Raw genomic sequence first — 27,345 nt, forward strand, 5'->3', positions numbered from 1 at the left:
CCCAAACCCTCAATTTCCAAATTCCCTAGTTCCCAAACCCCCAATTCCCAAATCCCCAAATCCCCTTTCCAAATTACCTAAATCCCAAATTCCCAAATCTCAAATCATAAAAATTTCCACACCAAAAATCCACAGAATTCCATAAAAAAAATTACCTATATGAAATAACTCAGCTAAAAATTCATCGAAATCCACGTAAAACCAAGTGCCATTTCTCGGAGCACGAAAGTACATACGCTGCCCTCAGCTACATTCGAAATACACGAAGAGGCCGCTCCACATGATCATTACACGCAATTACCTCGAGTACGAAGTCACAATATGGAAATAGAAGTAGAAAGGTTCATTCCCGAAGGGAAGAAAGACACGAAATGGGCAGAGAGAGGGATTGGTCGAAAGGAGAAAAGAAAAGAGTGTGGTAGGAGAGCCTCCTCCCTTTCGAGATCGGACGACATAAATCCACGCTTTCAATTATGCGAAATTAATTGACCGCGCCTTGTATCTTCCCCCTGCAATCTTTCCTTCTCTCTTTTTCTTTCTTATCATTTCTCCCTCCTTGTCTGGACCTTTTGCGTGCGCACGTGAGCTCTCTGTATCGTGCAACAGGATGTACGCGCATCTTTGTGTATAAATTTCATTGTATCTTTCGTCTGGTCTTTTGTGCCCGTTCTTTTATCGGCAGAACGAAGAGGTAATCTCTGCGGATGTGCTCAAAGCGCGGGAAAAAAAGAAATTGCATTTTGAGAGGGTCATATCTTTGCGAGATGAAGATACATGGAGCAATACGTTTAACGAGTTCGGGATCGCGGGCCTCGAAAAATATTGGACATAATAACTGTTATACGAGAGATTTTCAAAGTTATGGTATAAGAGTTAATATCTACAATTACACGATTTTTGTTGCAAATAACTGTTATGAATGATTCAGTTTTCTTATTATTATCGACCGTCGTTATCGAACACGGGAATTTTATTTTGCCCATGAATAAGCACTAGCAGTGATGGAAATTTAATTTCACTGCCGATGGTGATTAATATAAATGACCAGGATTCTTTTTGGTTACGAATAATCATTATCGGTGACCCCGATTTTTCAGCTTACGAAAAATCATTATCGTGACCTGAATTTTATTTTGATTATCGATAGTATTGGTGACGAAACGTCTTTTTAGGTGCTGGTGAAAAAATGGAGTATTGATTTGTAAATTTTTGTCTGGATTTTTATATTATTCTTTGGTTGATTTGTATTTAGACTTTATAATTAAAGTGCTGTAAAAAATTGGGAAATTTCAAATTTTTAAATTTGGAAATTTGAAGTATTGACAATTTGTGTATTTGTAACTTTTAAGTTACTAAATCCCTGAAAATTTTTAATTTTGAAATTTTGAAACTCCCAAATTTCTAAATTTGAAAATTTGTAACTTTTAAATTTCCAAATCCCCATATTCCCAAGTTCCCAAGTTCCCAAGTTCCCAAGTTCCCAAATTTCCAAATTCCCAAGTTCCCAAATTTCCAAATTGCTAAATTTGAAATTCTTAAATTTCAAAATTTCCAAATTCCCAAATTCCCAAATTCCTAAAATCCCAAATTTCCAAATTTCCAAATTCCCCAGTTCCCAATTTCCTAAAATCCTAAATTTCCAAGTTCCCAAGTTCCCAAATTTCCAAATTCACAAATTTCCAAATTGCTAAATTTGAAATTCTTAAATTTCAAAATTTCAAAATTCCCAAATTCCCAAATTCCCAAATTCCTAAAATCCCAAAATCCCAAAATCCCAAATTTCCAAATTCCCAAATTCCCCAGTTCCCAATTTCCTAAAATCCTAAATTTCCAAATTCCCAAGTTCCCAAATTCCCAAATTCCCAAATTCCTAAATTTAGAAATTTGTAATTTTTAAATTCCTAACGTTAGAAATTTGTATTTTTTAATTTTTAAATTTCAAAATTTTGAAAATTTGTAGTTTTTAAATGCCTCAATTCTCAAATTTCAATATTTCTAATTTTTAAATTCTCAAATTCCTAAACTTGGTAATTTGTAATTATTAAATTTCCAAATTCCCAAATTTCTAAATCCTTCAATCTCAAATTTCAATATTTCTAATTTTTAAATTCCCAAATTCCTAAATTTTATCATAGTGTTCAAAATTCTAAAGTGGCTATAAATAAATCTATAGAAGAAATTATATTTTATATCACTTTCCGAAAGTCACAAATCTTTTCCAATTTAATTAAATTAAACAATACTAATTATAACTAACATTGCAATTAATTACTCCTCTCGTCGAGTAACACAAGTTCCTGATGTTTTAGTGTACATGTTTGCCAACGACTGTATGTTTTTGGAGGCTACGCCCTCCGTAGGAAAAGGGTTATTGACACTGACGCGATAAGCACGTAATGGTGTCTGCAGCGAAAAAGTGTACGTAATGCTCGTGTGTAATGGCAACCACCAACGTAGTGCTATAATGACGCACATCTTTTGATTTTATTATTTTAATGTACCTCTGGACACGGCCCACGCGACTTGTACAAACATCATTGTTCGTCTTTCCATTTCCTCTCGCAATTTCAATGTCTGTTTCCTGTTGAAAACCGTTGAGAGTCAACAACACTTTTTTACGAAAATATATTGTAAAACTTAGTTATTTATTTTTAAAAACATTTAAAAACTTTAAAATATTTATAAGACTTTTTGTTGCTTTCAAATGTAAGATTGCAAAGACAGAGAAAGCAAATAAATTTAAAAATTAAAAACTGCTAATATACAAATAGAAACAAATCTTTATATCTTCCACTTAAAGTACCCTCCTTTACAAATTAAATTTCGCGCTATTTCGCTGAAAGATGACTCATTAACTCTTTCAGGAGGTCTCGAGTATCTTTTGCCTGAACAAGCCTCATTAATTTTACCGTAATAAATGTTACACAAACTGTAAGCATCATGCTGTTTCAATTAAAAAATGTCCGAAAGTCCGACAGTACGGTACCATACGCTAAACGGTAATATCTACCCCATTTCGTTTTGACCAGTAGCCGCCTGCAAAGTAACGCGAGGAGAGGATAATCGGCATTCCCCTTCGATTTTGCGCGATGTGAAATTCTCGATTTCGATCGCACCGTACGTACTCACATACACACAGTCGTCGGGTATGCTCAATTAAATATTCATTACTGCAGTCGCCGGCTCCGGAATATTCTTCGAACATCAAAGCGGAATCGACGTCGCTGTCCGGGACCTACCGGACTCGCTACGTGCACGCAACCGGTCGTCATCGACCGCAGAATTCCAAGTGGCTTCTTATTATTCTGGACATTGATCCTATGAACGGATCTTAGCGTCCAACCTTCTCTATATTGTCTCATCGTGTCTCATTGCTTCAGCAATTTCATTGCTACGAGCCGGTATTCTTGTACGGTCAACTCTCGATATATTGCCATGAATAGGGATTAAAGAATGGAAACAGTGGCGATTCGATGCGTGATGAGTTATTTAAATACGATTTAGCAAGTGGAGACTACTGTATGGAGATGTGGAGATATTCCATGCCACGGTGATATATGATAATTTATACGCTTGGCGATATAAGGCGTAATAAGTCAACGCGTGTTAATTCAGCTCTTAGTGCATATTTAATACTGTACAATAATTCGGTATTGTAAAAGCAATTTACCGTGTAACGGCGTATCGTATGGCAATATAACGCGTGGCGATCTAAAACGTACAGATCTAATGTATAGAAATCCAATGAGGGTCATGTAACGCATGGTAATTAAACGAGTTGCGACCTCGCGCGTCATAATTCAATATATGGCAATATAATGCGCGATAAGTCAACGCGTGGCAATATAACGCGTGGTAAGTCAACATGTGGTGATATAACACGTGGTAATCTGACATATAGCGATATAATGCGTAGTAAGTCAACGCGGGACGATACAACGCGTGGTAAGTCAATACATGGCGATATAACGTGAGATAAGTGGACGCTTGGCGATTTAACGCGTAGTAATTCAATTCGTGGCGATATAACGCGTGGTAAGTCAATGCGTAGTGATCTAACGCGTAGTAAATCAACGCGTGGCAATATAACACGCGATAAGTCAATGCGTGGCGATATAACTCGAGGTAAATAGACGCGTGGCGATTTAACGCGTAGTAAATCGATTTGTGGCGATATAACGCGTGGCAAGTCCACACGTGGCGATATAACGCGTAGTAATTCAATTTGTGGCGATATAACGCGTAGTAATTCAATTTGTGGCGAAATAACGCGTGGCAAGTCCACACGTGGCGATATAACGCGTGGCAAGTCCACACGTGGAAATATAACGCGTAGTAATTCAAACCGTTGCGATCTAACACAGTAATTCAACACGTGGCAATATAACGCACGGTAAATCAATGCGTGGCGATCTAATAATGCAATGTATGGCAATTTAACACATGGCGATCTAACTCGCGATAATTCAAAACAGTAACTTCACATATGAATATTTACATGTCTTAGTGGGTAATATAACGCGAGTTTCCAATATATCGTTTAAAATAAAAGACAAAAACGACCATAGACAGAAAGAGGAAGAATTCTAAGTACGTTAAAAAGGTACGTATTAACAGCGAGTCAATTTGAACCCCTTTTTTGCGCAATTCAATATAAATTTGTTGGCGCCGCACGTTCCATGCTCGATATCAAAAAGTAAAGTTACGAACGCGTGTATCAATAATTATGCAGGACTTTCACCTTAATCGGTCGATACCCGAGTTTGTCTCGCATATTTCGAAGACAGCGTTTGCTTGGTCGGTTGCTTACCTGTTGGGATTTTTTGTTGGGCGCTGTTTCCGGGCACTCCGGGTCCGTTGGGTCCAGACAAGGTTTACTTTGGTAGCCGTTCGTTATCCCGGCTCTCTTCATGTAGTCTTCCAGAATTTTAAAGGGAAACATGAACCGGAGCTTCTTCATCTCGTCCAACATACCGAATGGGTTTAGATTTGTCCATTGAACCGGTTTGTTCGTTTGCGTTCCACTAAACAAATTATTTGATTCAATTTTTTCAAACAGTACAATAATTTATCTAATTAAATAATGTATGCTTCAAATTAACTATTTGCAATTCATATCAAAATAAGTTTCGAAGTCTAATATTTGGTCGAAGTCTGTATATTTCAAGTCTTAGAGACTATTTGCTAATTTTGTAAATAATCAAATAATTATTCCAAAAAAATTAATTTCGTCTATCGAATGTAAGAATGAAGATTCGTAGGTACATAAAGCTACATTTTTTTGGAGTTCAGAGATTGTTAAAAGGGGTTAAGGTTTACTTGGCTACCGAACGATCGAGTAGAGATTGCAAAATGCTCGCAACTACCAATTTGCAAAGGAAAAAGGTGCTCTTATTGTACTTACGGTATGTGGACAGGATATTCTGGACCCAAGAGTTTACTGCCTTCCCAGAAACAGTCAAGCGGAGTAATGATGGCGCACGGTATGATACTGTCGAATATCTAAAAAAAATCATACTTGTTGAAGAAATTCCCCAAGCAAATAACTATTGCGATATAATTGGAAAATTACGAAACGATCGATTCAGCTGAATCGAATAACCAATCGATCGACCAATTAATACGTGTATCATGTATTCGATTGAATGCAATTTTCATTTTTTTGCCGATTTAAATTACAGCGTTCTAACGTATTTAATCTGCTAACAGGCCACGACGAATTAACTTGTCGATCGACGGATCAAATTGCAGTAGAGAAAAACGAGTACTCTTTAATATCTTTATTATCCCTTAGCATATGAACGTGGGGTTATTTGGAGATTCTAAAATGTATTTTCTTTCTGATAAAAATACGGTGATAGGAATTTTTTTCTATTGGTTAATTTTATGGGTAAACGTAGATTTAAAGGGAGTCAATGAAATTTTAGAATTTGGAAATTTAGGGGATTGGAGAATTTGGAAACTTGGAAGTTTAAGAATTTTAAAAATTTTAGGAATTTTAGGAATTTTAGGAATATAAGGAATTTTAGAAATTTTAGGAATTTAAGGAATTTAAGGAATTTAAGGAATTTAAGGAATGTAAGGAATATAAGGAATTTGAGTAATTTTAGTAATTTTAGGAATTCAAGGAATTTAAGGAATTTTAGGAATTTGAGGAATTCTAGGAATTTTGGGAATTTTAACAATTCTTAGGAATTTTAGGAATTTAAGGAATTTCAGGAATTTATTTTTAGAATTTGCAAATTTTCTAAGGTTGAGAATTGGGAAATTGGAGAATTTAAAAAATGAGAATTTTTTAAATTTTAGAAATTTGAGAATTTTTGAGAATTATGGAATTCGGGAAATTTATTTCCAGAATTTGGAAATTTTTAGAGCTTATGAAACGAGAAATTGAGGAGTTTGAGAATTTCAGAATTTGCACATAGAAATTTGAGAATCTTAGAATTTGGAGATTTGAGAATTTTAGGATTTTAGAATTTTGCAAAGTTAAAGAACTTTGGAAGTTGAAGATTTGGGAATTTTAAGAACTTAACACTTTTTTAATTTGCATAATTTTTATAATTTTGTGAATTTGAAAATTTGGACATTCAAAAATTTGCAAACTTAGACTTAAAAATGTGAAAATCCAAAATTTGTTAATGTACGACTCAAGTCAGATCTGAAGAACCATCAGAATATGAAAAATTAGAAAACCTATTTACGACTAAAAATAATTCAACAAAGCACAATATAATAATATCTTACAATATAAAACATTGCTGTCCTCTGATAATCATTTCACCCAACATTTAACCTTCACATGCCAAGGGTTAAAATTAAAAAGAAACATCGTATATGTCTTCGTTACGAACCAGATAAATCTACTCGTGCATATAATAAGTGCTTCTTTTATTGCACGCAATAAAGAGAAATGACTTCTTCTGGATGAAAAAATCATCCCGTTAGCAGGTTAATCAACAGAATTACTTAATGGCGAGTGATGCGCGTTCTTGGCTCCGATTTACGATGAATATCTGCTTTTCTTCGATAGTGGACACTAACGATCGCCATAAGGTTTTTCTTGGTAGCAGGACATTATGAGAGACCACCTATGCGTTCTAAGAAACTCGAATAGGGCGGTCTCTCAACTGAAGCGTTTCGTTTTTTCGGCTCCCTTGATTTACGAATAATATGAATTTGGATAGAATTCGAGGAACATCAATATCGAACTATTATTCCGGATAATAACACTGGAAATGTAACTTGTGAATGTCCGATTTGATCGATTCTAGGTAGCAGATTCAGAAACTCGAATTTAGTTAAAAAGTATGAAGTGTATTAAATAATCTCACATAATTTCATGAGATAAAAATATTGCAAAATAGTATTCGTGATGCATTTGAAGGTCAAAGTTTTATTAAGATGATTACATAAATGATTTTAAAATGTGGTTACAGAATTTTTGTGTTACATTTTTAGAGTGAAAATTATGTTCCTTGTACTGGGAGAAATTAGTTCATTTATTAATTACAAATTATGTATTAATATTAATTACAAATTGTTAGGACGTAAGAGAAGTTTAAAATGCAAACTTGTACTTATAAGCATAATTTTGTTAAACTATAATAGAATTATTACCTTATTATTATTATTATTAGTAGTAGTATTATTACTAACTTCGTTCAAGAGTAATCGAATCAAAATTACCAAAAAGAGGCTATAATAATTTATATCATCACTCGTAAATATTAATTAAAACAGCGAATGGGACAATTTTAACCGATACATTTTTACATGTTCCTAATTTTACTTTTTTTCACAATGTCAAATAACTGATTCGTATCAATGTAATAAAAATGTACCGATTAAACCTTAATCTTGATTGCATCTCGTTCAGATTGAATTCGTAAATGGAAGGGTCTTTTTAGATACCGTAAAAAGGGAAAATCGTAGAACGTGGAGCAAACATTAAAACTAAATGAACGGCGGTGCAATTAGCTTGGTGTAATAACGGAGTATCGACATGGACCGCAGCACACTGTGTCATGTGTGGTCCGTGTTGCTGCTCCTCCTTCGGCCTTATTATACGCAAATGTGAGCAGAGAGCAGTAAATAAGTATTTCATGAGCTCGTTGCCCTTGTTTCTCCTTTCTCTGTACCTTGGTTTCCGTTGCTCTAATGGTCTACCGATAAGGCAAAGTACTTCGATATTTAACACTTGAATTACCGGTCAAAATGGTTTCAGATTTCATATTTTTATTTTAACATTTTGTTATTGTGCTTTGAAGTATTTTGTACATTTAACAGTATTTTTCACTTTTTTTTATAGATGACAGTTTACAAATTTTGTAGTCTTTTTGGAGAACTATACAAGTATTTAAATAATATTTTCATTATCATCTTGTACAATATTTTGTATATTTCTATTATAATCGTCTTGTACAATATTTTGTACGTTTCTATCATCATATTTTGTTCAGATAAAGAAAAGTTGTACACTTGATGCAACAGTGTATTTACTTATTTATTTTCAATTTTAAAATGCGTATTTAACAACAAAATTTAGTACAAAAGGATTAGCAATGAAAATCATTATTTTTTCAACTTTCTCACGTTCTTTAATTTTTTCATACCCAACTTGAAATTTACTGGAAATATGTTAAAACTCCATGTCAATTTTATGTTACACTATATTATACACACTACGTTTTTCAAGAATACTGACCATAATTTCTAAAAGCTCATATCATAGAAAATATGAGGGGTATATTTGAGCAATACATAAGGTACAGTTGTCAACCCAATAGTTGGTGCGTAAGACCCTAAAAGAAGCTCCGCCCATCCCACCGTCCCTCCCTAAGTGCCGTCCATTTTTTTATTCCGACCAATTGTGCCGTAGCTTCTCTAAACAAGTCAAACTTCACGCACCAACTCATAAGTCGACATCGGTACCATATTGGAATAACTCGAAATAAAATTCAAAGGAGCCGATAACGATCGATGCTTCCTTGAGAATCGAAGCGCGATCACAGTCACGTAACCGTCGTTGATTTCAAGATTTCCCAATGGAAATGTTGAAGTCACAGTGTACGTAGAATAAAAGCGATATCGTAGTTCACGAGCGGAATACGTGAACAGCAGAATTCTGTAAGCCGACACACGCACACGCTCGCGTATCACCTAGATATAAAGTAGTGGTAGTTTTAAATTACCTGGTCGATGTAGTGCATGTCGAAGTTGGGTATGTTCAGCGCGTAACACATGTCTTTCAGCTTCCACGTGCTGCAACAGACACCGAACACATGCAGCCATGAATACAAGTTTTGCATCCCTTAAACTTGAAACCCTCGTGTGTCTTGTCGATAAGTGACTCGAGGAATTCTCGTGGAAAGATTCGAACGATCGCGATTGTCTCTGCGAGTCGATACACACGGGATGTTCGCGAAATTCGCAGGAAAGATACGGCGATTTCTTTTTAATTTATATATATTTCTCTAATTTAAAACTTCAATATCAAATGACATGGTAATTTAAAATTAGATAATCGGACACAAAAACTATACAATATGGAAATTTAACAATTAAAAACTTGAAGATTTTGAGAATTCGATAATGTACGAATTTTAATAATTTAAAAATATGAAAACTTGTAAAATTAAGAATTTATAAAACAAGCACCAAAAGAATTAGCAGTCCATTAACAGTTTTCGAGCATATATATCAAATCGCTTAATCAATTATGTAGATAATATAAAGTCGAACGAATCGAATTCGAATCGCCCTCTCTTTCCCGCCAACCGGGTCTAGTAGACTGAGGCGAGTAAAACTAAAGAAAGCAATAAAAAAAGGGGGCTTACATGTCGAACAGGTGTACGGTGACCTGCGTCGCCGCCTTCAGGATCGCTAAATGTTCCTTGAGTGCGGCAGGGTGCAAAATATTCGCCCCGGAATGCCTTGGCGTTTGGATGACGAGTTGGTGCGTCGAGGCGGCCGCTTCACCCAGTGCTTCCGAGGCGTAGGTTAGCTCTTTTTGCAGCCTTCCGCCCTCTACGATCAAAAAACAAACAGCAGAACGCGTGAATTTCGCTGTAAAAAAAAAGGAGCTGAGAGAAAGATAATCTTGTCCAAGGAACGGACGAACCGGGTCTCCCCGCTAATATCGTACGAATCTAAAAGGAAGAAAACGCACGGCATTCTTTTCGCTTCGTGTAATCGTTTCTTGTAATTTCTTGCGATTCGTCAAACGGGTGCCGCGTTCTAAAATACAGGTTTGGAACGCAGTTGTCTTTCTTCAAAGGGAAACTTCGCTACCTGGACGAAGAACCCTGAAGAAGGAGGTAGTCGATGTTAAGTCACGAGCTTAATCGGGATTGGTTGGTCGCTTTATTCGCGACTCGTGCCACTTTAAGCTTTCGACGGCCCGGTAATGTTTATGCTCCGAACGATTCCCCGAAGAGAAACATCGAGCTGAGTCCCGGTGTCGTAACACACGTTTCTACGGCTTTACGGATATACCGAGAAAAATTTCTGGCAGCCTACCAACGAAAGCGTTCCGAGAAGAACACATGGAAATAGCTCTGTTATGATTCGAAACGTCGCCCTACCGCGACTATATACGACAACCCCATCGATCTTATCCAAATAAGTCATCAGGGATATTCAACTTTTCAGTTTATTTAACACGCTGTCTGCCAAAGTGAGGTCCGACGTTTGTTCGAACATGTCTTTAAACTATACAGACTTCTTATGCATAGTTTTATATTTATTACCTGACGTTTGATCGAACATTCAAACATAGTTTTATATTTATTACCTGGCGTTTGATCGAACATTCAGACATAGTTTTATATTTATTACCTGACGTTTGATCGAACATTCAAACTACACATGTGTTCAGTTACATTTGTAGTTACATATAGTATAAATGCACAATATAAATTGTATCAAACCAGGTATTATTTTTAGATGAGTTTATTGCTTTATTGTTTTACACTTTATGGTACATTCATAATAATGGACATCACTCTAACAAACATTTTTATATTTCTTATTTAGCTAAATTAATTAACGCCGAATTCAGTCTTATTCTCTATGCACACACACGACTATTGAAATCATTACTTGTTAACCCTAAACGACTGACCACGTTCTAGTGATATCCATGAATTACTAGAATATTACTACCAATGTTAAAGGACCTATTCCGTCACCTCATTCTCAGTACCTCCCAAATTAAGCTTTGCAAGAAACAGCACTCTTGGCAGCGCTGTTAAAAGCAAAGAATAGCAACAGTTTCAGAAGCTCAAGTCTTTTGTAAGATTTCCACGTAAAAAGTTAGCAGGAATAAATTATTAAACGTCGGAATGCAACAATAAAAGAGACTGTCAATGACAATTGGTGTGTTTGTCAAAAAGAAAAAGAGTATGTTCTCGTGGACGTGACAGAGCGAAAGCGCGAACCGAGGATGCGTGTATTCATCGGAAAGCAACGCAGGAAGGGCACGAGGATGACGTCTGACACGGGGTACGTCAGGACCCCACCTAGTCAGATTTCACCGTCAAAAATGCCGACGGCGTATTTGCTCGTTCCGCCACGGCGCGGCCTCCGAAGACCACCCGTGTCGCCTGCTATCAAGAAGGTTCTCAACCGTACGCCGGCGAAAGTTAGCTTTTACAGGCCCTTTCAAAGGAGAAGTCTGTCGAATTAAATTAAATATTACTCGTAATTGGTGCGAAAACCTGCATTCTGAAGATAGTGGGAAAATAGCGTATGCCTTTATCAGTATTCTTTTTTATAGTACTAATCAGGGTTTGATGCTTGCGTCTCGATGTTAGAATAGTATAAAATCCCATTCTGATCATTCACGTTTATAAATGTACGGGTCAAACCGTGCTAGATACAACTTTTTGTCAGAGAATCAAACTTTCTTCAAACGGGCCAAAACCTCTGGAAAAATTGTCAGAAGTACCAGAAAGTAGCTAGCGGGCAGTCTGAAGGGTGGGGAGCCCAATATGAATTGTACTGTTGCAGTACTTCTGTACTTGTTATAGTGTGTAAGATGATTTGTAGATCATAGTGCTATTTTACAAGGACAAGAATATCTATTATATATTGAAAAGACAAGAACATCTATTATATATTGAAAAGATAAGAACATTTATTATATAATATACGGAAGACATATAAACAATTTATTTTCAACTATAACTTTGCGATGTGTGATACATTTTAACCCCTTGGCATACTCAGACGAGCCTGACTCGTGACGCATTTACGGTTTTAATATTATAAACGTTGCTCGAATTTTTAGTACATTTCAGTTTGAAGTTCACGATCAATAATTTGCGTAGTCAAAAATCACTGAATACAAAATAGACGTAATATTTTTAGTTCTTTCGTTTATTTTAATATTGTAGCCATAGTGCTAACTGATGCATCTGATAGGGGTAAAATAACAGGATATCACATTTTCATAAAATAACGTTCTGATATTTGATGAAAAATGAATTTATAAAATGTAGAAAACAATGTAGTTTTAAATGTAGTAATGTAGTTTCAATATTTTGTTTAATAACAAAATGAGTTCGTAAAGATGGATGTAAAACTTTTGGACAATTGCATAACAAATATTCTTATATTATTCTGAACTTTATGCTTTAAACGATTATCCTGAAATTTGCAGGTACTTTGTATTCCCACATCATTTGCACATTTTAGCAAACTTATTCTTATCTAAAATATCCTTGAAGCCCAAACGACCACTCTAGAAACGCACCCACAATCATTTTTGAAAGTACGATTTCAGTTTGCCTTTAAAGTTACATTTACTCTTCCTACTTTCACCACCCAAATCAAAAATATATTTTCGTCAACGAAAATATTACCCTTCTAATCCTTTCGACAAATTCCTTGGCAAAATTTTCGTTTGTGGGCCAATGTGTAACGGAGAACCAGCTGGTCGAGGAGCCAACGGGCGGTCCCTTTCCAGTCGATATTCAAAGGTGTATACGAATGGAAACGAACGTAAAGCCAGGACCTCGTCGTGACCAATTTGAGGGACATGGAGGAACACCGCGATCGTAAAGCTCGAAGGACGAACAATAATGAGGGCGGCGTGAAGAAATGACGACCTGGGTTACTGTGCCCTCCACGGGTTTCCCTGTCACGGAATTATGAACGGCTCGTATTCACGGCTCGGATAGAGATCTTTCGAGGGTTTCATGCTTTAGTGGGATGGGTGGACGTTTACGTATATACAGGGTGTTCTAAAAGTCTGCGGTCACATTTCGGGGGACAATGAATTTGGATTTTTAGGGTTCACGAAAAATTTTATGGTTTTATATAAGCACGTAATGTTTCGTTTTTTGAGATGGTATTTTGGAATTTTGGGATACTAGGATTTGGAAATTTCGAGATTTTGGGATATTGAAATTTTGAAATTTTGGGACGTTCCGAATGTTAGAGGTTTCAAATTTTAGAACATTTGAGACATTAGGATTTTCACATTTTTGAGTTTTGAGACTTTGGAATTTTAGCTTTTTGGAAATTTTTAATTAAGGGAATATTGGGATTTCAAGGTTTAAAAAGTTTGACATTTTCTGGTAATTTTGGGATTTTGTAATTTTCTAATTTTTGAAGTACGAAATTTTTAAATCTGTTCAACTTTGAGACTTTAGTACATGTAAAAGATATGAATTTTGAGAAAATTAAAAATTTGACAATTGAAAATTAAAAATTTAATATGGAAATTTGAAAACTTGGAGTTTAGGTAATTAGTTGATTCAATAATTTATACATTTGAACACTTGAAAATAGCAATATTTAAAAATCTGAAAATTTGCACATATCAACATAAAAAGCAAAGAAATTTAAAAATACAGAAACTCATTAATCTCTTAATTTCAAAATAAAAGTAAAATATCTTCAAAATTCCAAAGCACAATTTCCATCAGTCTCCCATAAGAAATACCCCATTCCCCTAAAATTCCATTCCTCACAAGTATTAATCACCACCCAAATCATAAAACGAAAAAAAAGCACCGCCAGAATAGTCCCATAGATTTGTCAGTGTATAAACATGTTGAAGTTAATAACAGGTTACTAAAATAATCGATAAAAAGAGTTGTAAAACAGAACGGTTTAAACGATCGCCGGGCTAATTAATCAGAAATAATTATCCATATTTATCTACGCTCGAATCTACGGACTGTTTATACGTACATAATGAACGCGTATATCGTGACGTGAGTTAATGAAAGTCGTTATGAAGCATTATGTAATATATAGTTCTAAGTAGGGAAGAACACGTTCCTGGATGCTCGAGGAGAAGATACTGTTCCAAGGTAGAAAGGGTCATCGTGACCGACCTGGGTAACAGGGACAGATACCCTGACCGTAAACCTTCGAGGGACGAACAGTAATGAAGGTGGCGTGAAGAAGAAGAGAACCTGATTGCGCACGTTTGACCTTTTCTCTCTCTCTTCATCTTTTGCTCCTCTTGTTCTATCGTGGAATGTTGGAAACCGCTATGTGTTTGTTTCTTGTGACAATGGTATTAGGTTGGTAATGTTACGAGAAAGTACTATGCTGTTTTGGGGTGTTTTTATTTTTGTGAGATTTTGGGTTCGATAAATAAGATATTGGTAATGGACAAATGTTTTGTATCCTGTGGTGTTAAATAATGTATGCTTATAATATAGTGCAATGTACATGTGACAATTAGTGTTTGTTCAGGAAATATCTAGAACCCAAATATCTAGGTTCTGAATTTCTGAATCCTTGATTTCCAAAGCGCTCATGTTTCCAGCTTTTCAAATCTCTAAATTCCCAAATTCCTATGTCCACAAAGCTTCCGATCTTCAGATCTTTAAATTCCCAAACTTCTAAACCCCCAAATCTCTAGAGCCAATTGCGACATCTCCAAATATCTGCGTCCCTAAATCAGGTTCCTGAATTCCCACCTTGCCAAATTCCTATGTCCCATAATTTCTATGCTCCCCAATTCTAAGATTTTCATATCCCTTGATGAATATTCCCAAATGATCAACTCGCCATACACCTATCCACAAATTCCAAGATCCCAAACTTGAGGTGTTAAATTTCCATATTGCTAAATTCCTGTCCCTAAATTTCTATGCTCCCCAATTCTAATATTATCATACCCCTACGTCTCCAAATCCTCAATTCGCTATATACCTAAATTCCAATATTTCCAAATATTCAACTCGCCATACACCCATCCACAAGTTCCAAGATCTTAAACTCGAGGTACTGATATTCCCATGTCCCCAAATTACTATATCTTCAAATTTCTATGCTCACCAATTCTAAAATTTTCATATCCCTAAATCCCCAAATACTCAATTTGCCATATACCTATCCCTAAATCCTCAATTCTCCCATATACCTATCTTCAAATATTCAACTCGCCATACACCCATCCACAAATTCCAAGATCCCAAACTGAGAGTGGTAAAATTCTGCCTGAAAATTCTTCTACTTCCAAATATGAAACCCCCAAAAATTCCTAAAGATCAAGAATCCTTAACAACGAGAAACCTTATCCCAACCAACCCATATTTGCCATTGACTGTACATATCCGTAAACGCGCAGATAAGTCAAACACATTGCAACGGAATCACTTGCAAGTTCCTGAACTTCCTGTAACCGCCCACGCAAGGCGTAACATCGTATCTCTGATACATAAGCTAGTCAATGTACACCGGAAGATGAATCAACCTGTAGAATGCGGCGAACCATCGAGCGTAATAAAGACACTACTCTCTACGCTCTACGCAGCAAGAAACACGCGTCTTAACGGAGAGAGAAGGAAAGAGAAGGAGGTAGATATACCTGGACTGGTTAAGATCGAAGAAGCAGGACGATAGAGAGGGAGAAAAACAGGAGGGAAGAGGGTGAAGAGTGATTCAGCCGGGAGAGCCGAAGGAAGAGGAGAAACGGGCATCTTGATTTATCGGCGGGGCGTCTCTGTAATTATTTCTCCGTCCCTGTTCGATTCGTGCATGTCGAGATGCGTTCTCGTTCTATCTGCACCCTTCCGGCTACCGTGATTGTACCATGTAAGAATCTCCTTTGCTCTCTGTCCCTCGGGGGCACCCTTGAATGGCCGCATCTTTTAGCTCTGTCGACTGTCTCATTCACCCGACGCGATCCATGAACAACCGCATAGGACAATGTGCCTACCGGTCTCCTCGAGTTCCTTTTCCGATCGGAGAACCGTTCGGTCACGCGCTTCCTTTTAGACATACACTACACTCCCGTATAACGCCGTCGATATGATATAGGAAGTAGCGCAACATTATTCCTGTGTAACGCAAAAATCGAGTAACGTAAAATGATGTGCATCTTATTATATTGCATATTAGGTAAGAAACGGCGTTATATGAAAATAATAGCTTTTCAACGTATTATACTCAATTCTTCAATTTCTATTCCCTATTGTCATACATCTCTGAATTCTAAGGCCCTCAAATATCTGTGGTTTCCAAATTTCTGAATCCTTCAATTCACAAGTTCATAAATCTTTAGAACCACAAGTTCCTTTATCCTTAAACTTCTAAATCTCTAAATCCCTAGATTCTTAGTTTCATCTACCCCTAAATTCCGAAATCACCAAATATCTGTGTCTCCATATTTCTAGATCTTCAAATTTCTGTGTCCCTAGACCATTAAATCTCTAAATTCTCAGTTTCATATATCCTTGAATCCTAAGGTTTCCAAATTCCTAGATTTGGAAACTCCACATTCACAACTATCTCCAAATCTCCAAATTCCTAATACTGAAAATCCCTAGACCCACGAACTCCTACAAACCACATCCCTAGATTTCACATCCAGAATGTAGACCTAGAATTTCAAGGTTTCCAATTGCTTCCAAATGTCCCTAAAAATCAACGAGCAGCTTCCTCATCCTCTGTTATTGTTCCTAGGGTAACCAGATTTGCACTAGACTGTACCATCGCAAACAAGGCTCCTTAGAAATAACAGTACCCCGTTACGGTTTCTATCGTTTAGCCTCGGCTGGGTAGATCAGCGGATCGCGAGTCCGGTATAAAGCAGATTCGATCACAATAGAAATCGAACATCAATCGATTTTGCCGGTTAATGAACACCCTCCGAAATTGCGTATCGCAGAATCACGGCCAGAATCCTTCGGGAAACGATTCTCCCGCATGCGACAATCCGGGAGAGGCAAGAACCCGACGTTTAACGATAATTCGATGCTCGCCCCGAGGGAACAGTTCACCGGACGCGGGCTACACGGGCGAGCCTTGAGTCAACAGTGGACTCGGGGAAAAGAGCGGAAAAGGAAGACACAGAAAAGAAATAAGAAACGTACACGCGCGTGTTCCTCTTCGTCCATCGGGAACGAGCGCTACGAAGAGGAACAGGTGCAACCAGAGGCCCTTTGCGACGTTCAACAAACAGAAACACCGAGAAAGAAGAAAAAGAGAGAACGAGACGGATCATTCCCACCCCCTTTTTCGTGGTTCTCGTGCTTCGTCCTTAAATGCCTCTACAGGAGTAGAAGCAACGACGGTGGCAGCCCTCCTTAAGTTCTCCTCCTTAAATTTCAAACGAGCAGGCTGTTAAGCCGGACAAGGTAGGACACGTCCGTCGAATCGTTAAAGGGATATTCCGTCCAATTACCGGTTATACGTTAATTTCGCGATATTACACTAGCCAAAGACCATCTTTGCCAAACACGCGCTTCTGTGGAAGAAACGAATCTTGGAGGGTATGGGTGATACGGTGAGCTATGGATATTGGTGTAATTAGGTTTGAGGGGCTGGTATTTGGCGATATAACGAGTGGTACCTTGAATACCGTGTGATACGCTATTGAGGTGGGGATACGGTGAAATGTTTGGAAAGTAAAGGCAATTTTGTGTTTTGAAATTTTTGTATTTTGAAATGGGGGGGATTTGGAAATTTGGAAGGGTGGAGGAAAATTAGGAATTTAGGTACCTGGGGATTTGAGGATTTTGAAGCTTGAATGTTTGGAAATTTAAGAATTAAAAATTGGGGTTTTGGGAATTTGGATGAGTGGATATTTGGAAATTTGGGAAATTGGAGATTTGAAAATTTAGAAGATTAGAAATTGACAATTTGGTTATTTATTAATTCAGAAATTAGAAGATTTGAAAATTTGGGAAATTTCAAATTTGATAATTTCTGAATTCAAGGATATAAAAATTACAAAAAATTGAAAACTGGGAAGTCTTGGATCTTGGTATTTAAAAATTAAAAAATTTAAGAACTTCAGAATTTGGAAATTTAAGAATTCCAAAATTTAAAAACGTGTGAATTTAGAAATTTAAAAGTTTGTAAATAAAAAATATAAAAATATATAATTAAAAAAATGTTAAATATGTAAATATGTCAATATAAAAATGCGTCCATATAAAAATATAACAGTATGAAAATTCATCCATATGAAAATATAACAACATAAAAATGCGTACATATAAAAATATAACAATATAAAAATATGTTAATATGAAAATATAAAAATTTGCATCATCACAACATTAAAATTTAATAACACAAATGTCAAAAGGAAAAGCTATAGGAGCACGTGGTTATATTTTCACACACCATAAAGCTGTCCACACGTGCGTTTCCAAGATGCTGACAGACGTTCAATCTTGTTAGTCCCTGGGGATCAGCTTCCAAAACGGAAGAATCCACTTTCCGGAACTTATTCGTAAGTGTCAAGGGAAATCGTTTCGTGGAACGTTTATTCAGCAACAGATGGTAGACACTGGTGCATATGAGCAATAATAATTCCGCAACATATGTATAAACATTTGCTTGTTTTGGGAAATTTAGTATGTACATTTAAAACCTTTCTACATTTTCAAACTTTCATATTTTTGATGTTTCACATTTCCTAATTTCTGAATTTTAAATTATTTGAGACCTTAATTAGGTCTCAAATTTTTAGAGATTCAAGGTCCTGATGTTTTCAGATTCTAAATTCCTAAGTTCCTTACAAATTTGCACGATTCTAGGATTTTAAATTCTCTACTTCTCAAGATCCAGAATTTTTCATCTCCAAATTCCCCAAATTTACTATCACAAATTCTCAAATTATTACATTTCTAAATTTCTAAATTCCCAAATTACTACATCTCCAAATTTCTAAATTCCCAAATTACTACATCTCCAAATTTCTAAATTCCCAAATTACTACATCTTCAAATTTCTAAATTCCCAAATTTTCATATGTACAAATTTCTAATTTCTTAAGATTCCAAGATCTCAAATACCAAAACTTGTCAACTCCTAAAATTCTAATTTTGCAAAGTCCCGAATTCTCACATCACCAAATACCCAAGTTCCCAAATTCCTTAAATCCCAATATCACAAAGTCCTAAATCTCCAAATACCCAAATTGCCAACCGTCTCAAGATCCCGAATTCCTTAAATCCCAACATCACAAAGTCCCAAATTCCCACATTTCCAAGTACTCAAATTCCTTAAATCCCAATATCACAAAGTCCCAAATTTTCACATCTCCAAATACCTAAATTCCCAACCTCTCAAGGTCCAAAATTCCCTAAATCCCAATATCACAAAGTCCCAAATTTCCACTGCTTCAAATACCTAAATTCCCATAATCCCAACATCACAAATCCCCAAATTGCATCTCGAATGTCCAAATTTCCCCGTCTCCAAATTCCTAAATTTCCAATATCCCAGTTCCCAAATCCCCAAAATTTCAACATCACAAATTCTCAAATTCCCCAATTTCCAAATTCTCCCATCTCCAAATTCCGAAACTCCCCAAATCCCGACCCCCCAAGACCCCAAAGCTCCAAACGTCCAAACGTCATCAACCACCACAATCTTAACCTTGCATCACGATAGCATCAAACGGTCCCTGATTCCCGATTAATCTCTCCCTTGCGATCTCAAGCTCTTCGAACCGCGACGAAATTAGTCCTCGAGGAATAAAAATCCCGGCATGTATCCAATTATGTCGGAAAACAAAATCTCTATTCCAGTTATCGTACGGTTATCCAGAGTCAAAGTGTCGAGGGGTTGATGCCCATTGGACGGATAGTAGACAGCGATCGTAATGGAAAAAGGAAGGACCGCGAGTGGCCGGCCAGGGTCCGGATGAAGAAGGTGGGCTAAAGGCTACTTGGCGTAGAAACCCTCGTGGCCCCTTTCCTGACTGTTCCTGACGAAGTTTTGAGGGGTTCGACCGGTGGTAGAGAAGGAAGACGAAAGAAGAAAACGAAGGGGGCCTCTTCGAGGCACAAGCTTAGCCGAGGCTCACGGAGAAGCTGAGACTTGGCTCAATCGCACAGGCACGCAGGCCCACCGCTGGTTGGCTGGCTGGCTGGGTTGGCTTGGCGCACACAGAGAGCCCACCGGGCCACCCACCGCGACCATTCACCGGAACCGAGCCCCATCCAATCCCAGCGGTGCTCATTTATTGTTGCCACCGCATCATTTTCCAGCCGCAATTGTGCTGGCGGTGATAGCGTACAGTCAACAACAAATCTCACTTCCCTTGACAAAATATGCCAATCGAAGTGGAAAGAGATATATTTTTTGAGGATTCCAGAATTTCGGTTGAAAATTTAAATTTTATGGCATTTCAGAATTTGGGAAGATGAAAGTAGCGGGACATACGGATTTGAAGGGTTAGGTATTTGAGAATCTGAGAATTTAGGGACTTTGGGATTTTGGAATGACCTTGGTGACCTTGGAATTTGTGGATATAGGGATTGGGAAATTTGGAAGCGCCAAAGTTTACAAATTTAGAAATTTAAGATATTGTTAAGTTTATTATTAAGAGAGATTGTAAGGTACACTTGCGTATATAGTCAACAGCAAATTTAGTTTACCTAGAGAAGATATAGTGACCAAAGTAGAAAACTTGTTTCTTTCACTTTTAACATTTAGAAATTTTAGAATTAAGGATGCTGAAAGCTTTTGGGCATAGAAATCTAGGAAATCCCTGATGAAAATAAGGATATCGGGATCTGTGGATTTAGGGGTTTACAAATTTTGAAACACGGGAGCTTGGTTATCTAGAGTTTTATGGATTTAGAAAAATATAAATCGGATGATCTAGGGATATGCAAACTTGGAAATTTAGGACCGAAGGGATTTAGAGCCTAGGGATTTGAAGGTTAAAAAATTTGAGGGCATTTAGAGATCTAAGTATATGAAAATTTAGAAACTTGGGAACATAGAATTTGTGGATCTAGGGATTTCAGATCTTAAGAACATGAAGATATAGGTATTTGACAATTTAGGCTTTTGGTAGTTTAGAAAGTTAAAAATTTAGAAATTTAGGGACATAGAATTCTGTGGATCTAAAAATTTGAAGTTTTAGTAATATGAAGACGTATTCGCTAATTTAAAATTTTGGAGGTCTATAAATTTGGAAATTCATAAATTTGAGAATATAGGGATGTATTTAGAGATTTAGAGTTTTAGAACTTTGGAGTCTTAAGTATTTAGGAATCTAGGGATTTGTTGGATTAGAATTATGAGAAACTACGAATTAACAACATAAGAATTTGTAGATCCAGATTTTACCACTTGAGTCTAACATCAAAATTATTTTTCTAATCAAATAAAAATGACCTTGAAGTAATATTCATAATAATTTAAGGATGAATTTATTTTTCATCACTAAATTAATATTTTGAAATCATATAAACTTCTATATTACGTAAATTTTTTAAATAACGTCATATTGTGAGCTCTTACAAGAAAATGTCATTGGGTTATCAATTTCGATAAAACCTTTTTTGACGAAACTAGAACAAAGATAAAGGAAAAAGTAGAAGTGCTGTTCTCTCCGAATTTCGTAATTTATCTTAAAGCTTGTGGACCAGTAGAAGATTACGATTCAGTCCATAGACTTCCGGAATACATTCGAGTAAACGGAGGCTACCCCTGGTTAAAGGGGAAAATCAAGACAGCAGCTATTTGCTAATTTTTTATTTTGAGGAAGTTGAGAGATTGAAAATTCCCAAATCTCAAAATCTCTAAACTCTGAGAATGACAGATTTCCAAATTTTTTAATTCTGATATTTCCAAATTTTCAAATACCTAAATTCTCAAATTTACAAATGTCGATATGTCCAAATCCCCACATCCTCAAATTCCCAAACGTCCAAATCCTCAAACTCCTAAAGTTCCATGTATCTAAGTTCAGAACCTCTTAAGCTTCAAAGTTATACGCTCATTCCCTAAATTTTCAAACTGCTACCCATAAAATTAAAAATTTCCCAATTTCTAAATCGCTATATCCATATATCCTGAAAGTCCCAAATTTCCAAACTGCTATATCTACAAATCTTCAAATTCATAAGTTCCCAAACTGTTTCATCCACAAATTCTCAAATTTCCAAATTTTCAAACTGCTCCATTCAGAAATCCTCAAATTCCCAAATCATTCCATCCACAAATCCTCAAATTCTCAAATCCCAAGTCACTAAATCCTCAAATGCTCAAATTCCTAAACAGTTTAATCCTCAAATTCTCAAATTTCCAAATTCTCAAACCATTCCATCCACAAATTCCTCAAATTCCAAAATTATTCCATCCACAAATCTCCAAATTCTCAAATCCCAACTCCCCAAACCCCTAAATGCTCAAATTCCCAAATTCCAAACAGTTCCACCCATAAATCCCCAAATTCGCAAATGCTCAATTCACGCAAACTAACCGTCCAAACCATCGGAACTCGAAAAGAGCAGTAAATTTGTAAACAATGCCCCCAGAAAATGAGATTTGTTGTCGAGTGTACAACGTCTCCACGTGGTAAACAGAAGATGAGATCCTCTACGGGGCCGTTCGTCCGTCCGTCCGTCCGTCGGTGCAACAACAACAGATTCCCGGTAGGTCTTTGGACGGTGGGTCTTCTGACTTTCTTATCCCCGTTGCGGCCTTACGGAATCTGGCCGTTTCTCTCGCTCCTCTTGTTGCCTCTTACTCCTTCCTTTTCTCGCTCTTCATCATCGTTTTCTTCTTCTCCGTTCGGTCTCTGTCGGGCCCGTGGCTTTCACCGTCTTCCTCGCACTCGACGGCATGGGGGCCTAATGAAGATGTAAGCAGTCGACCGGCCCCTCGTGCACGGTCGTGCCTTCATCCTCTCTTTCCGTCCTTGTCGCGCCAAACGACAAGCGGCCTGGTTGCGTCGCGTCGCTTCGGTACAGGTCGTTCCAGGAAGACGCCGCCTAGACACTTCCGAGTTCTAGGCCGACCATAATTTATCTCTGCCCGAGGTTTTCCTCCCTAACGAGGGAAACGCGTTTTTCTGCCGCTTCCCGTTGCACCGTCGCTGAAATTAGCCTTGCTTTTTCACCGCTGCCGCTTTCGTTCGGGATGATGATGTCTCCGCGCCGCTTTGCGACGAGAACCGCGGCGAGGAAGATTATAAGCGACCAACTTTCAGATTTAGATTGTACCCGGTACAATTAAGAGATAATCTTCCAGCGGAAAATATAGAGAACGAGGGAAGAACTTTCAGGTTTAGATTGCGCCTGCTGCTATTAGGCTAATTTGGATTCACTAGAGGAAATATAGCGATGGAAGATTGTGAGAGGAAGTTTTAAGTTTAGATTCTGGAAGGAACAAGTACAGATTTTCTGGGGAAAATAATTAAATGGATTATAAGTGATCAATGTTCAGATGTAGATTGTACCCGGTACAATTAAGAGATAATCTAGAGGAAGATACAGAGAACGAGAGAAGAACTTTTAGGTTTAGATTGTGCCTGCTGCTATTAGGCTAATCTGGATTCACTGGAAATATAGCAAACGAAATAGCTATCTTAAATTTCTAATCACCAAATCTCTGAAGTTCCAAATATCAAAATCTTCAATTCCCTAAGTATTAAAGTCTCAAGATAGGTACTCAAAGTCCGTAAATACTCTTCCAAAGTTCTACGTCCCTGATTTTTCAAACCTCAAACAGCTATGTCCCTAAATTCCTGGAATCTGTAACCTAAATTCATATTTTCTGAAATTTCTACTTAGCAATTTGATGACTTCACCAAATCCAAAAATTCTCAAATACCCATCTTCCCAAACTTCTACATCCATTTCCGACTTTTCCAAATCCCCAAATCCACAAATTCCTATAACCTCAAACTCATAATCTACCAGATCCCTCCAGACTCCGCCTAACCTATTTCACCCAACTTGAAAATACTTCTTTCATCTAAAAAACTTCCAAATCGTAAAAATCTCTAAAAATGGATATGAGTACTCCTTTTTCTAAGGAAGCCAAATTTGGTATCGACTGTACTGATGTGTTTAGCAAGAGAAAGAGAAGGATCAAGAGCAAAAGGGAGAAGAGATATTGGCGCGTGTGCCAGCGCTTCTCTGTTCAGCGAACCTACCGCGCCGCCGTATGCGAAAATAAAGGCAAAACGAGCTGAATTAAGTGGACGAGCTCGATGTTCGATTCACAAAAGCGAAACCACCTGTGCGTCGTCCGAAAGAATATTCGCGAACAGGAAATACGATTTTCAACGATCGATATTATCCACCTCGATCTTGACTTATCGTATTTGATCATACATATATTGTTGGAGAATGATAATCAATACGAGGATTTACCTTCAAAACATAGGCGGAGGAGTTTAAATGGAACATGTGTGTTTTTATATAGGGTGTTTCAGTTTTTCAGTGCTAATTTGATTAATGTAGTTTATTTGGAAAAATTTAGGGTGAAAGTTATATGCAGAGTTTCAAGTATTTTATTAAGAAGTTATGATAAAAGTTGTGAAGTTGGAAGGATTTGGAGATTCAAGCTTTTAAAGCTGAAAGATTTTAAGATCTAAAGGATTTGAGGCGTGAAGTTTTCAATTTTTCAAAGTTTTAAAATTTCAAAGCTTTAAAGTTTCAAAGGTTTAAGGTGTCAAAGTTTCAAGGTTTCAAATATTTAAAGTTTCAAGGTCTCAAAGTTTTAAGTTATCAAAGATTTACAGATTCAAGGTTTCAAGATTTCAAGTTTTAAAATTTCAAAATTCGAATTCCAATAATTTAAAAGTTCTAAAGTTGGAAAATTTCGAAATTCTAAAGTGTCGAAATTTCAAAGTTTAAACATTTCAAAATCCTATCTTTCCTAAGTTGAAAAGTTCAAAAACTCCAGTGTTACATAATTCAAAAATACCAAAGTAAAAAAATTATGATTATACAATTCTATAATTATTATAGAATTCTATAGAATTATTATAGAATTCTATAATTATTATAGAATTCTACGATTCAAGGTTCTGCAATTTTGAAATTTGAGAATTTTTTAATTCTAAGGTTTGAAAATTTGGAGATTTTGGATTTTTAAAACCTTGCGATTTTTAAATTTTTGCATTTCCATCTTATCTTACTTATTGTTTTTATTTCCAAAATAATAGAATAAAAAGTAATCATATTTCACTGTAGAAACTATATAATAATAAATCTTATTAAAATCAATTATGAATCATAATTCGTGTCATTTTACATTTTATATTTCGTAATATTCTCATTAAATATTTTATAAAATATTTCATAACTATTTGTTTTACCTAAAACTTTTATATTTCATAAAATACAAAATTTAAAATATGTATTTCGATTCTTGTCAAAATAATCTTGCTACAAGATACTTTATCTTAATTTACAAAGTTCGATATCATTTCCGAAACATATTTTTTCTTTTTGAAGAAATTTATTCCTAATTGAGATAACCTTATTCTGGAAATACAGGTGCAATGAACAAGGTAACTTATGAATTATTATTCTTTTTTTTTTATATACAGAAATTGCATCCCGAACTCCCTTCGTGAGTGTAAAATGAAAGAAATGTGTGGCCGGAGGGAGGGAGTCTGGCTATAAAATAAACAGGAAACGCTTGAAGGTATGGGTGCAGGTGATTGAAAACCAACACCGCTCGTTCCTCCACGCTCGATCTACGATAGCGACCTTATAAATGGAGAAAATAGTTGTACGAAGCTTAATTTACTTTTACAATTGTTTGGAGAACAAATAATTTAAATAATTATTTAATGCGTGATATTTATAAAAGGTACTCATTAACATTCTGTGCTTGTGTATTGTCTATCAAAATCAAATAATTTTCAGATTGATACATTTTTAAATATTCGCACATTCAAATTTTTAAGTACACAAATTTTTATATTTTAGAATTTTCAAATATATAAGTTTGTTTCAACAAATTTTGAAATTTCGAAATTTTCAAATAATTAAATTATCAATCTGTAAATTAAAAATTTTTAAGTTTCTAAGGTATTCATTTCTTAGTTTTCAAATTTTTTATTTGTAAGTTTCCAAGCTTCCAAATGTCTCAATAACCGAATTTCAAATTTCTAAAATATAGAATTGGGAAATTTCAAATTTTGAGAGTTCGAAAATTTTAAAAAGAAACGTGCCATATTTCAAATTTCAAATTTCCACATTTTCAAAATTATCCAAATATTGAAATTTCCAGATATCAAAATATCCAACTGTCCAACAAATAAATTATATGTAATCATCCAACTATCCAATCAGCCAAACATCCAAATATTCAAATAACCAAATATTTGAATATGCAACCATTTAACCATTCAACCATCCAAATCTCCAAATAACTAAATTTCCAAGTTGCCAAACATAAATTTCTAAATATCCAAATATTTCACCTACCCAAACCATCCAAACACCCAAATCTCCAAATACTTAAATATCCAAGTTGACAGATATTAAAATGTCCACATATCCTACTCAAACATTCAAACAACCAAATATCCAAATACCCAGGTAAGGAACGCGAGTCGAGGACACCAGAAGAAGAAGAAGAAGAAGAAGAAGAAGAAGAGGGTTTGTCGAGATGGTGATTCGAGATGTGGATGCGTGCGCTACGCGGATCAGTACCGGATATCCGTGAGGTGACTGCAGCGGGCTGCATTCGAGGCGGGATATGCGGGCACAGTGTTCGTAGCCGACTGGCCAGAGGAGGATCAAACGTAAAAAGCGGCGGCACGGAGAGACAGAGGGCTCCGAGGATCTCATGCCGGGCCCGCTCGGTAGATGGAAAAGAATCCAACTTTACGACTTCACGGCGCGATTTGACGATATTCCGGGAAGACTAACGGGCATAAATTTCGCCGGCGAAAGATCGATAAACGTTGCTTTATGGTTCTCTTGATCTCAAGGGGGGAACGCATCAGCCGGCCAATCGGGAGGATTTTATTGGCGACACGGGGGTTCCTCGCTTCTCATTGTTTAATTGTTCATGTTTCATCGCTCTGCGAGCTTGTACCCAGACATTCAGGGTGCTTTAAATTGAACCTCGAGCCCGGGATTGTAAACGCGCCGAAATCTC

At 36.4% G+C, this 27,345-nt stretch overlaps 1 protein-coding gene across 2 annotated transcripts in view; it reads right to left on the reverse strand.

Annotated features, from left to right (window-relative positions):
• Positions 1-27,345, reverse strand: part of ptc (protein patched) — a 66,395-nt gene that overhangs the window by 13,821 nt on the left and 25,229 nt on the right. For both annotated transcript variants that reach the window (XM_012298261.2, XM_012298262.2), the window contains exons 3-6: positions 9,837-10,026; positions 9,192-9,261; positions 5,405-5,502; positions 4,811-5,024 (exon numbers count right to left, since the gene is read on the reverse strand). In XM_012298261.2, the coding sequence (XP_012153651.1) occupies positions 4,811-5,024; positions 5,405-5,502; positions 9,192-9,261; positions 9,837-10,026 (572 nt within the window). The remainder of the gene's footprint in view (positions 1-4,810; positions 5,025-5,404; positions 5,503-9,191; positions 9,262-9,836; positions 10,027-27,345) is intronic.

The sequence above is a fragment of the Megachile rotundata genome, chromosome 10 (genome assembly GCF_050947335.1).
Source record: "Megachile rotundata isolate GNS110a chromosome 10, iyMegRotu1, whole genome shotgun sequence".
Classification (NCBI taxonomy): Eukaryota; Metazoa; Arthropoda; class Insecta; order Hymenoptera; family Megachilidae; genus Megachile; species Megachile rotundata.